This window comes from Esox lucius, chromosome 18 (assembly GCF_011004845.1).
Source record: "Esox lucius isolate fEsoLuc1 chromosome 18, fEsoLuc1.pri, whole genome shotgun sequence".
NCBI classification, from domain to species: domain Eukaryota; kingdom Metazoa; phylum Chordata; class Actinopteri; order Esociformes; family Esocidae; genus Esox; species Esox lucius.
Genome location: NC_047586.1, coordinates 4,910,411 through 4,923,615, shown reverse-complemented (window position 1 = coordinate 4,923,615; position 13,205 = coordinate 4,910,411). Strand labels below are relative to the sequence as shown.

The 13,205-nt window shown below is 43.4% G+C and overlaps 1 protein-coding gene across 2 annotated transcripts in view; it reads right to left on the bottom strand.

The window, feature by feature from the left end:
* Positions 1-6,444: 6,444 nt before the first annotated feature.
* LOC105023108 (CCR4-NOT transcription complex subunit 2) overlaps positions 6,445-13,205 on the bottom strand; it is a 34,486-nt gene continuing 27,725 nt past the window's right edge. For both annotated transcript variants that reach the window (XM_010892037.5, XM_010892038.5), the window contains exons 11-15: positions 12,990-13,051; positions 12,840-12,889; positions 12,565-12,665; positions 9,874-10,018; positions 6,445-8,195 (exon numbers count right to left, since the gene is read on the bottom strand). In XM_010892037.5, the coding sequence (XP_010890339.1) occupies positions 8,109-8,195; positions 9,874-10,018; positions 12,565-12,665; positions 12,840-12,889; positions 12,990-13,051 (445 nt within the window). In that variant the 3' untranslated portion in view covers positions 6,445-8,108. The remainder of the gene's footprint in view (positions 8,196-9,873; positions 10,019-12,564; positions 12,666-12,839; positions 12,890-12,989; positions 13,052-13,205) is intronic.

Genomic DNA, 13,205 nt, shown 5'->3' with positions numbered 1-13,205 from the left:
CTCGATCTCACCTCGGAAAACTTGGCGAAAGCGAATCCTGCTCCAGCCCCCCCCCCCTCCCGCTTATGCGCGTGATATCTGCCTCATATCACAACCGTCGTCCAGATTTTGAATTTTCTGAAAAGCTGGTTGTTGCATCTGGGATTAGCTAAGCCTCTTAGCCGGCAGAAATAGCACAGGGAAGGTTCGGAGTAAATGTCCCTTGACTGGTGATCGGATGATCTGCTGCAGAGGTCCCTTTGGCTTGCCGACGCTGGCTCCGACATCCAGACTGGGCTACTATCCTCCCCGCTGACGATGTTTTTTGTTTAATCTATTATATATATTGTTTTGGTCAGGATTTACTTCCTGAAGTAAGTTAACATAGACAGCAGGTTAGAATTCACAGAACAACTAAAAACTTGACGTGAATGCTGTCGCTCTCTTCTCCGTAGTTTAGCTAGACACAAGCTGTTAGGCTTAAATAGCCACAGACCGATAACCTCCGCTTTGTGGATATAGACGCTATCATGGCTTTGGCAAGGTCCCAGGTTTACAAATATCGGACATAATCAAGGCTGTTAACAACATTACGCTGATTGGACAGTATTGATTCAAAGCATCGTACATATTGCACAGGCTGATAAAGTAGACCAGGTAGTTACTCTCAAAATATTAAATGACACAGATGTGACACGTCTCGTGGCAACTAAGATTGGTGTACTTATCTTAAAGGTTACAGGGGGAAAAAAGTAGCCATCATGTGGCTTTCATCATGTGTGATTTCAGCATGTATGGTTGTTACAGTTACGGTTCTGAATGATGCTCGGTGGCGCAGGTGCACATTCATATAGACGTGAGCAATAATAATGGACTTTCTGCAATGAGACAAACCCAGAGCAGAGGCCCAGGGCCAGTCAGTGAGAGCAGTTTAAATGCACTGGGCCCCACATGGACCTAAAGTAAATATTCCCGAACATACAGGGTTCTGCATCCAAGGACCCGTGGATATTTGGTGACGTGTTCTGCATTCAGGGATGCCTAGATATTTGCCAGTGGGGTTCTATATGGTGTTGCACACCAGTCCTATAAAGAATTGTTACTAAAATAAACTAAAACCTGCACATAGAGACCATTATGACCTCCAGGAATTATATTCATTGTATGTATTAAGAGTGATAGTTAAATGTTGTGTGAAAAGAATTGTCTGAGAAATTGTTGGAGCACACTTCAGGAAACTCTGATTTGGAGGATCTTTGAAGTAAGAAATGACAAGTTTAGCATCTGTAGTGTTAAATAATGGAAACTAATTTTATAAAAGCAGACGCTGAATAATATTTGCCTAAGGCAAGAAGGTTTTAGAGATGCAAGGTTAAAGCAACTTTACTGTACCTTCTATCTACACCATCAGCTTTGCTGTAATCATGCATCTGAACCTTGTTTGAGGGATCAGTTTTTTCTGATCTAAGAAACTCCTGGGGATTACTTTTTTGCACCCCTTTCACAATCTCTATGTTTCCTACCTCCTCAGGAAATCTGTTAATACAACACAGTCTGTTTCGTCCCAGCTTAAACAGACCGATGTGTTTTTAACATGTTTGTTCAAAATATATTTCCATAATGTTAGTGAACTGCAGGTAGGCGATGTGGCCTGAACAGTCAGCATTCCAACTGTTGGACTTATACCATAATGCAGTGGTTCTCAACCCACTCCCTCTGAGACACCCAGACGTTCCGCAGCTTAGCTGTAGCCCTGAAGTAGCCACTGAAATTCAACACTACTGTTGTTTGCTCCTTGGGGTTTAGGGCCGGGTGTCTCTGTAAAAGCACTTTGTGACAACTGCTGTTGTAAAAAGGGCTTTATAAATACATTTGATTGATTGAAGTAGCACAGCAGATTCACTAATCAAGGGCTTGGTGGACACTAGACAAGTTGGATCCGGTGTGTTACCTCAGGAGCGGTTCAAATACCCAGAGCGGCCGGGGGTCCCCGAGGAGTGCAGTAAATGAGCAAGGCTCATGCGGCCTTGTGTTCATGCCAGGGATGTGGATTTGAACCCAATCAGGCGCACGATGAGAGGGCACTGAGCAACATTCGGCCCATTACGGCTCGTCCTGGACCGGGTCGCGTTACATGACAGGGAAGCTCTGGGGAGGATGTCAGGCAGAGGTGCTGACGTTATTTATTCACTCCATCGATTTCTCAGTAAGTCTCTTAATTTGTCAGATGAACATAACGACCTACACAGAGGGAATGGACCTAGATAGACAGACGTTTGTGCAGGATGAGACCACCCCCCCCCCCCCCCCCCCCCCCAAATATGTAGAAAAATACATCAGCTAGAGGAAAACTCCTCATTTCCCATAATTACCCATAACCTAAAAGAGCCACCCCAAGGGGACCAAGGAGACCAGAGAGTTAAAAAGTGTGTCCCAGGTCAATACTATTGGACCTGGCCAGCATTATGTGAAATGCCAATGCCCTGTAGCGTGCTAACAGAGCACAGGGGGTTGCGGTCCGAATGGCAGCCTATTTTCTAAATAGCGCACTACTTGGAGCCCCAACCCACTGGTCTCCGGTCAAATGTAGTGCACATTTGACCGGATTTGCGATAGGTTGCGATTGGGACACCAGGACAGGGTTGTGTTGCAGTATTGATGGGTTGGCCGATTCTAGGAACATATTGCAAATGAGCTTGCAGCTATTTCTCGCTGTTATTTGGGTCAACAGTTTCTCCCCACAACCTGCTCTCCAAAGTTTTTTTGGGGCTCTGGTCATTAAAAAAAATTACACAAACAACCCAGTTATCGGAACTACTGGGGAGCGACGTATGGTGTGTGTGTGTGGTTTATGGGGGTTACACATTCCTGACAGTAGCCAAACCTTTCGTGAAATAGATCAAGTTTAAAATAGTGCCCTGAATAGATCAAACAACTCTCACCCCCCATGGTCCCCTCACATCCCCTTCTCGCATCACACAAGGCTGGGGAAGAGTTGCCCTGTCGGCCCAGCTCATCCCCATCGTTCCTCCGGAGGCTGTCCCACATAACAGCCTTCCTCCCGGTCTGTCAGAAGGCAGAGACCGAGGCAGGCTGATGGGCGGGGCCGTGAGGCTGCTCGGACAGAAATCAACGCTGCGGTTGTGAAATCCAGCACTTTTTATTTTTTGCTGTGCTGGCTGCTTGTCCCTAGCTGCGCTGACAGAATGCCTAATTTATCCTTTGGTTTTAGAGGCATGCATATCCAACGAAAAAATCTGCTGTCAGTGTACAGTGTATTATCAAACTGTGTTTTAGGCTCCTTACATTTTATGTAAGCCTTGTGGACACGAGAACATCCCCCAACTCATTTTTCTGTAACGTGTGTGTGTGTGTGAGGGCGCTCGATGTACAAGCCCATTCAGAAGAAAGATGGTTGCATGGCCTCGTTTTAATAATAAGACACTAAATTATACAGCGTGGAGTGAGTTGATGCTGAGAAGCAGAGAAAAGGCTTCAGTGGTTAAGAAATAAGAGGACAGTTAAAGGGGATGTTCACCAATGTTTTAATGTGACATTTTCATTGTCGTTATGGTTTTTTAAATGTACAGCAACAGTCCCTACTTCACACTGCAGTTAGTTGATGTGACAGGGGACTATGATCGGTGTAATATATATATATATATATATATATACACATACACACACACACTGAGGTGTCCTTTTGCTTTTTATGGTGTCCTGTTGGAAGTTATGGACCTGGACCATGCATTGGGCCTGATGCCTTGTGGCTGTCCCTGTCCAAAGTCCACCTGCTTGTGTTGCAGATGTAGTCGCTGCCTAACGACTGCCCACCTGGTCGTCCTTGTCCATGTGGTTTTGCAGCTGATCTGGATTCTGCCTAAAGGCTTCGGAAACAGCCCCTCTGTATTTACTGACTCTCTGGTCATCTGAACATGAAAACACAGTTGTGGTGCAGATAGGTCACATAATCATGACTGGCCACCCCCCCGAGAGTCTGGTTCCTCACTAGGTTTCTTCCTTGGTTTTGTGTAGAAGGTCTATAAAATAATCAGTTATACTGATTCAAAGAACGCATTTCGTATGGTTCTCTGAGTAGCAAGTATAGTTCTATACAGTACCGTTTGCTATAATAAGGGACCCCCCATTCCATTATACATTTTGGTCATCCAACACCAAGGGGCCATGCTAACATGACATGACATGTTCGTGCAAAAAAAATAGAGAAGGAATAGAAAAATCTTCAGGGGAACAGTTCACATTGAAGCACAAAGATATTTAAAATAAGTCCACAATAATTATAATAAGTGCACATTAATGACTGGAAGTATGCTGGAGGAGAAAAGGGAGGACAGGAAATGAACGGGTTGGTTGTTGAGGAAGAAAGATGGGAGAGAAGTGTACAAGAGGGCCATTTAGTTGGTCCTTCATTAGCCACCACTATATGAGAGGCTGTCCTTTCCTCTCCTGCTGCTGTGTACATAGTAAGGTCACAAATTGCACCCTAATCCCAATTCAGCCCTATGGGCCACGATCAAGAGCCCTTTAATAAATAGGTTGCCATTTTGGATGCATTAGAGTCTACTCAGAGGCTGGCTTCTAATGCTGCAGTCATATTGATAACCACCCTGATGGGAGAATAAAATATTAAAACAAACTGGGCATGAAATAAATATGAAAACTCCCAGCAGCCACTGTGAGGGTTAGGCGAGCATCGATTGAAGATCCTTAGTTAGTCAATTAGAAGGGAATTATGTGCCTCTCAAACAGCGTCGGTCTGTGTGCTTTTTAAAGGTGGCGAGATTTTTGTATTGCAGTGACAAGTTGTGTAACCAAATGCTGTAGTTTTAGCGGCGGTAGGTTCTATCAGCCACGCTCTCATAATTTATGTTGGCTTCCTTTTGACAGGTAGATCCAATTCGGATCGGTTAATCTCACTGAATGGAGGGGATGTGATTGGTGAAAAGACTAATTAGTTGAGGAAAATATCAGAATTGCTTTGCCAACCCTAATGTGTTTGCCTCAGTTTTATCCGGCAAGGATTTGGAATTAACGTTTTCAACGGCGGCCACAGAATGGTGTAGCTGTGAAGTCACTGATTTAGCCGTGCCATTGCGAAACCAGGATTTAAATCCTGCTTGCAGAATAATCCCGGAGTGCAATTGGCTGGGGTGTGGGGGGGGGGGGGGGGGGGGGCGGGGGTAGTGATATAATATGGTTTGTGATAGGCCAGAGAATGCATTTCCTTATGATGTGTAAACATTACACTCTAGACTTCCTGGTTAAGCGAGCAGTGTCAAAAGAACCACAAGGGCATTGGATGTGCCTCGAAAGACACATCTCGACATCGATTGTACTGAGCCTGCTGGGAGTTACAAAGATATTGGCCTTCATCACCGATATCATGAGAGAAAAACTGGGTAAAAGTGAAAACAAACTAAAGCATGTATTATAAATACTGAAATGTACAATTCTAAGATGAGCTTCCGTCTGCTTGTCATATTCTCTTAACTTAAAGATGAAGACGTGTTAGTATCTCCATTGATCTGGCATATGTTCATTGTTTCAATATTTTATCCAGGCGACTACTTTTATCACCATATTATATTTTTATGGGTCTCACCTTGGCTTTGGTATAAAAGTGCGGTCTGCAAATCAAACCTTGACACACAAGGTTCTAGGTGAAGTTTATCGTCTGTGGCTGTGCGTTCTGTAAAATCACCCACTGTAGCTGTGCCAATTCTCATCATTTAATTTCATCCCGTCTTGGCTGCACTTTTAGAAAGTGATTTAGGACAGGGAAAGAAATGGGTTTTGCCATAATACCCAAGACATGGTCTTCCTAACTTTGACGTAGTTTTTTGAGGTAATTTTAGATTACATGAATTATGTACTTCCTCTATACTGTTACAGGAGTTCATTTCCCTGAAGATGTCCTGAGACCAGCTGTGCAATATCTCAATGTTACACAACAGCTATGAGCCAATCCCCTTTCTTACCTAAGAGCAAAACACTCAAAACTCGTTCGCTACACGGATTTGAAAGGAAACGGAGGATGAAAATTTAGGTAAGACCTCCCACTAGCCCATAGATTTTTCTGAGATGCACCAATAACTTGAAAGCACAAAACATATACAGTGAAATTGTGCTTTTTGTCCACAAGGTGGCAGCGCACAACTAATAATTCTTCATTTTCACATCAAGTAACATGAACACCCTCCTGTGGAAGATCTTGGGGATAGTACCCTTGAATTTGAAAACCAATCTATACATTTTTCTTAATGCGTATTTTGTTGGGTAAAACGTAGCAACAACCAAGACAAAACAATCAAATAATGCATTGAATGTCCAAAAAGAATGCAACACACAAAACAACAAACACTGTGCCCCACAACCCCACCACACACGCGCACACACACGCACGCACACACACACACCACTAAAATCAAACCCCACACTGCAGCGTACAGGAGAAAGCCTTTTCTACTTTATTATGAAGAGAAGCAGCTTTTGTTTAAAGAACTTGATCAGAAAATACAAGATCAATAGGTTTTGTTTTCATTATCATAATTTTTTTTATTGGGTTTTTCTTTTCCTATGAAATGCTGCTGTTGAAAACAGCCAAAGTGAAGTGCCTCAGTCCACATCTTCCTCCAATCGTATCCCCCATCTAAGACGCTATCACATGGGTACGGATATCTTTTATTGGCTCAGAGATCCTATCTGGTACACAATTGGTTGTATGTGTTCGGTTGTTGTCCTTTAGTCGTTTGGGAGGTTGTCGAAATCAAAGTGCCTAGGCCAGTGGCCATCGTCACCCCTTTATCCACCAGCTCCAGTACAGTCCTGCTTTAATCCACATCACCCATGGTTGTTGTTGAGAGGCATGGTCCCCGGTAATCCTGTTTCATCCGTGTCGTATGATAACATCCAGAATTGTGTCACACCGTACTCACCTCCAAAAAAATGAGGTACAGCCGGGCAACATTCTAGACTTCTCGTTTTTTCTTTTTCTACCTTCTCCAAAATAGATGTCATATATATAATATATACACATTCGTACATACATATCTTTATTGTTTTGTGATGTGAGTCCCCCAGAAAAAGAATTAAAAAAGGAAAAAAAAAAAAAGTACACTTTTATTACAAAATTGCAATAAAGACTTGGACAGTGCTTTTCTCCCTTTCTCTGTTCTGTTCATCCTGGAATAAGGGAAGATGCTCTGAATCTGGAGACATGAATGTCCTGTCACTATAACAGTCACTGATTGGTTGATATTTATTGTATTGTGGCTAGGCAGAGACCTGCCAAAAGACAGTATGGAGAAATGGTGGAATAGGGGAGGAGCTGACGAATGAACAGGGAATGGGCGGAGAAATAAAAAGAGGAAAAAAAACCTGTGCTTGGGAGAGTTCCTGGATCGGTCAAAACTGTATTACGGCCTTCACATATTAATAAATCCACAAACATATTTTGTGTTCTTTTATTACGAAATAGTGCTACAATATGAACATTGCATTTTCTCCTGGCCTCTAGTCTGCCTTTGCTGTAGTTTGAGGTCTGATTGTATTATTCACGACACTGTCTCTAAACACTTTTCGGGGTAACTGTAAGACCTTGTCCTGTTGAGTGTGTGTTGAGTGTCAGGTCTGAGTTTACTGGCATGTGTGATGGTGAATTATTACATCACTGTACCTCATGACCAGAGAGGAGGTCTGAAAACATGAAGCGCAAATGAAAGGTTGAGAATGTTTTGAAAACGACAACCACAAAACGAATGGAAAAGGACCAAAATAATAAAGGAGGGAAATAAAACAAATGTATTAAAAAGAGATAAACGAGCGTCTGTTTTCGGTTCGGGTGAGGCTTTTCAGGAAGGACCCGCTCTGAACCAAAATGGCTGTTGGGTTTCCCTCCCTTTGGCCTAAAGTCAATAAGCCGGATCGATCGTCGAGGAATAAAAAGCAGGATGCCTGTTGAGCCAGCCACACCGGCGTTCGCTGTCTGCAGGTCTGTTTGAGTGGTTAACCAGGACTAGAACCGGGACAGCCAGGCCCTGATGGTGAAACCTGGGGAAGAAGTCAGCCATACTCCCATGGTCGATAGAGCAGGAGGGGAAGGAAGTCTCTCAGAAGGCTTGCTGAGCTGGGTTGTAGTTGAATGTGGAGGGCACATGGGGCCTTTCTTCTAGCTTGTCATATTCCAGGTGGAACTCCTGGGGCGGGGGTGAAAAACATTAAAAAGTTAGTTCAAGATTAGGCCCACCAATTCATCCAAGGTAACCATATGGTCGCATCCCTTGTTTCCATTGCCATTTTTGTGGAAGAAGCAAAGATCCTTTTGGATTTGTGGACCTTGGTAGGAACAGCTGGTCATGTTTAGATGGCAGGGGGCAGAGGATGATTAAGTGTTTGCCTTGGGATTTTTACTGATGCAGCACAGCCGACTCATATAAACAGCCTGAAGCATTGGGTAGTTAATCAAATATACCTACGGCCCTCTTTGGCCCAAACCTTCAGTAAAACAACTCCTTCACTATCATCAGAGCCTAGCTAACCTGACCTGAAATCTCTTGTCCTTAATACTTTTCCTCGACACTGGCTTTCTCTGCTTTTGAAAATACAAATGATGTCACTGATGTCAGGGTGGTTGCGATTGGTGGGTATCTGTTGGGCCCTGTTCGGGGCCTCCCCCGGGTAGGGCCACAGTGTCGCGGGACCCCCCCGTCTCAGTCCCAAGGTCTTACGCTGCTATACTATTGTGCTGGGGGATTGGGTCAGTTCTCCTTCCCCACCAAGTTCTCCTTCTCCACTATAAATCATTGTTGATATGAGGAATGCATTTTTTGAATTTTCCCAGTCTCCTCCCGTTTTAGAATTTAGGAGGACATGAGTTCCTGGTCCACACCTGCGGAGTACCTGTTTTGGGGGGCCCGTTGCTGTCCCTGTCCTTGTCCATCTGGTCATGCTTCTGACCTAGTCTAAATTTAAATAGACTCTGGATTTAGCCCACATGCATTTATAAATTATTCCAATTGGACTCTTAATATGTCACCGGCACAGCCAGAAGAGGACTGGTCACCCCTCTGAGCCTGGGTCCTCCCTAAGTTTCTTCCAAAATGTCAGCCTTCTTAAGGAGTTTTTCCTAGGCACTGAAATTCAACACTACTGTTGTTTGCTCCTTGGGGTTTAAGGCAGGGTGTTTCAGTAAAAGCACTTTGTGACAACTGCTGTTGTAAAAAGGGCTTTATAAATACATTTGATTGATTAATCATGATAAGCATCGGCCAGCTAAGACTACGCAGTTTTGAGGAAGTTTCAGACAAGTTTATAGCAGGGAAGCACCAAATAATCAATAAACCCGACAACGGCAATAAAAATGATTTTGCATAGAATAGCAACAGTGAATGTTGACCAGGCTACTAAAAATGTTACTTGGAACGACTGGGGACGGTGTATTAATTTGGTGTCACGCCATAAATTGCGTGTTGAATGGTGCATTAATAACGTTTACAGCAGCACTGCAAAAACTGCAATTCAATCAAGTTATGGAAAAATATGGAACAACCCTCATTTAACATAATAAATGAAACTAGCATTTAATCCTGGGACGGATCTTTGGAATTTGATTTGTCACAATAGAAATCGACATATTGATCAATTATCAACACGGCTGTTAGTTGCAGCCCTGGTTCCTGATATTACGGCTGTCTACACATACATGGATGCAGAAATGCACATCACACATGACAGATGACTGGCGACATTTTCAGCAACATGTCAGGACTGGCTTTTAAGACCAACGAGGAGGCTCTAGTGTCCCTGTTAGACTTGTTGTGGACTTTCTGACAGCAAGTCGTGCCTCGGAGACTTAACATCTTGGACAACACTTACCTTGGCTACTTTCCTCCAGTTAAGACAATCAAAGAAGTAGTAGGTCCCCCTCTCGTAGGCGTTGGTCTTGAGAGTGGGCTCCATGCCTGGTGCGCGAGTTATCCAAACCCGCTCCTCCTTGTGGTACCGCCAATCCCGGTTGAATCTGAGGTGAAAGGTCACAAGTCACCAGTGGACCCAGGGTCAAACGTCAGTGAGTCTGTGGCAATGGACCTAGTTCTTATATAAAAGGTCAGTAGAACAAAACTTGAACAGCCGTTCATTGGCAAAAGCTTCCTTGTGGGATTATTAGGTTGTCCAAGCACGGTTATCGTCAATCTAACATTTTATAATGAAGAAAAACTTGCTCATAACAATCGAGACAAACGACATGGTATAAAAGCGGAGTTAAGCTCAGAGGAGGACGCTTAGTGGGTGTGGGTGTGAGAATGTAAGTGGGTATATCCAAGTGCGTGTGTGTGTATATGAGAGTGCGTGTGTAGGTATACAGTGGATATAAAATGTCTACACACCCCTGTTAAAATGCCAAGGTCTTGTGATGTAAAAGAACGAGACAAAGATAAATGATGTCAGAACTTTTTCCACCTTCAATATGACTTACAACGTGAACAATTCAATTGGAAAAAAAAAACAAATCTTTGAGGGGGAAACATTTTATATAAAAACACACAATAATCTGGTTGCATAAGTGTGCACACCCTGAAACTAATACTTTGTTGAAGCACCTTTTGATTTTACAAACCCGATTCCAAAAAGGTTGGGACACTGTACTGATTGTGAGTAAAAAAAGGAATGGAATAAATTACAAATCTCATAAACTTCTATTTAATTCACAATAGAATATAGATAACATATCAAATGTTGAAAGTGAGACATTTTGTAATGTCATGCCAAATATTGTCTCATTTTGGATTTCATGAGAGCTACACATTCCAAAAAAGTTGGGACAGGTAGCAATAAGAGGCCGGAAAAGTTAAATGTACAGATAAGGAACAGCTGGAGGACCAGTTTGCAACTTATGTCAATTGGCAACATGATTGGGTATAAAAAGAGCCCCTCAGAGTGGCAGTGTCTCTCAGAAGTCAAGATGGGCAGAGGATCACCAATTCCCCCAATGCTGCCATGAAAAATAGTGGAGCAATATCAGAAAGGAGTTTCTCAGAGACAAATTGCAAAGAGTTTGATGTTATCATCATCTACAGTGCATAATATCATCCAAAGATTCAGAGAATCTGGAACAATCTCTGTGTGTAAGGGTCAAGGCCGGAAAACTATATTGGATGCCTATATTTCAAATCAACTTATTTTTCCCTTAATGTGATACATTTTCTCAGTTTAAACATTTGATATGTCATCTATGTTGTATCCTGAATAAAATATTGAAATATGAAACTTCCACATCATTGCATTCTGTTTTTCTTCACAATTGTACAGTGTCCCAACTTTTTAGGAATCGGGTTTGTATTACATCACTCAGTCTTTTTGTGTAGGAGTCAATTAGCATGGCACATCTTGACGAAGCAATAATTGCCCACTCATCTTTGCAAAAGGGATCCAAATCTGTCAGATTGCGAGGACATCTCCTGTGCACTGCCCTCTTCAGATCACCCCACAGATGTTCAATTGGATTCAGGTTTGGGCTCTGGCTGGGCCATTCCAAAACGTTAATCTTCTTCTGGTGAAGCCATGCTTTTGAGGATTTGGATGTGTGCTTTGGGTCGTTGTTGTGCTAAAGAATTTCTAACGGATGCCTGAAGGTTTTGTGCCAAAATTGCCTGTTATTTGGAACTGTTCATAATTCCCTCCACCCTGACTAAGGCCCCGGTTCCATCTGAAGAAAAACAGCCCCAAAGCATGATGCTGCCACCACCATGCTTCACTGTGGGTATTGTGGTCTTTGGGTGATGTGCAGTGCCGTTTTTTGGATGAAACATACCTTTTGGAATTATGGCCAAAAAGTTCAATTTTGGTTTCATCAGACCATAACACATTTTCCCATGTTGTTTTGGGGGACTTGATGTTTGTTTTTGCAAACTTCAGCCGGGCTTGGATGTTTTTCATTGTAAGAAAAGGCTTCCGTCTCGCCATCCTACCCTATAGCCCATTCATATGAAGAATACTGGAGATTGTAGTCACATGTAGCACACAGCCAGTCCTTGCCAGAAATTCCTGCAGTTCCTTTAATGTTGCTGTAGGCCTCTTGGAAGCCTCCCTGGCCAGTTTTCTTCTCGTCTTCTCATACATTTTGGAGGGACGTCCAGTTCTTGGTAATGGCTCTGTTGTGACATATTTTCTCCACTTGATGATGACTGTCTTCACTGTGTTCCATGGTATATCTAATGCTTTGGAAATTATTTTGTACCCTTCTCCTGACTGACATCTTTCAACAATGAGATCCCTCTGATGCTTCGGAAGCTCTATGCGGACCGTGGCTTTTGCTCTGAGATGCAACTAAGAAAATGTCAGGAAAACCCTACTAGAACAGCTGACCTTTATTTGTGATTAATCAGAGTCACCTTTCAATGATGGCAGGTGTGTAACGACGCCTATTTAACATGAGTTTGAATGTGATTGGTTCATTCTGAACACAGCCACATCCCCAGGCATAATAGGGTGTGTGAATGTGAGTGTGCGCGCGAGTGCGTGCGCACTTGTGTGTGAGAATGCGTGTGTGTGTGTACATATACGTACAGCTCTACCGCCGCTAGCAGCTGTAGGAGGTCTCCTCCGTTCATGTAGTACAGATAGAAAAGTAAATCTTCTCCATACCGAGACAGTTTTATTGCAGCAAGCTAAAAGGAGAGAAGAGGTAAAAGAGTGGGAGAGGAGAAATAAGTACGATGGAGAGAGAGAAGAGAGGGGAGAGACAGCATGTGGTTCGGGAGGGATTTGATGTCAGACCAAGTAGGGAACGGTCAAAACGTTGGCCAACAGTAACCTCACCCTGGGTGAGTCGCAGTACATACCTTGTCCCGTATGTGAATGTTGGTTAGGTACTCAGAAGGAACGTGGAAGTCTAAAAGAGAACCAACAGAGACGGAGTTTAGGTGGAGCCAGAGGGGACCTGGCAGAACGTACCCCACCTCCACATCACCATGGCTGGGTAGTCTACATACCGATGTCCTGGGGTCGACACGGCGCTGACGCCCACGGAGATGCAAACTTGGGGTACAGGTTTCTGTTTTACAGAGAACAGACGCATTATTTCCTGGACCCACGTATGGAAGACTACGTAATTTAAATAGGACACACACACACATTATCTGCAATATGTACAGCCCCCAAAACTCAACGCTGGACCGCGACACAAGATCCACTTATCTTTTCCATTC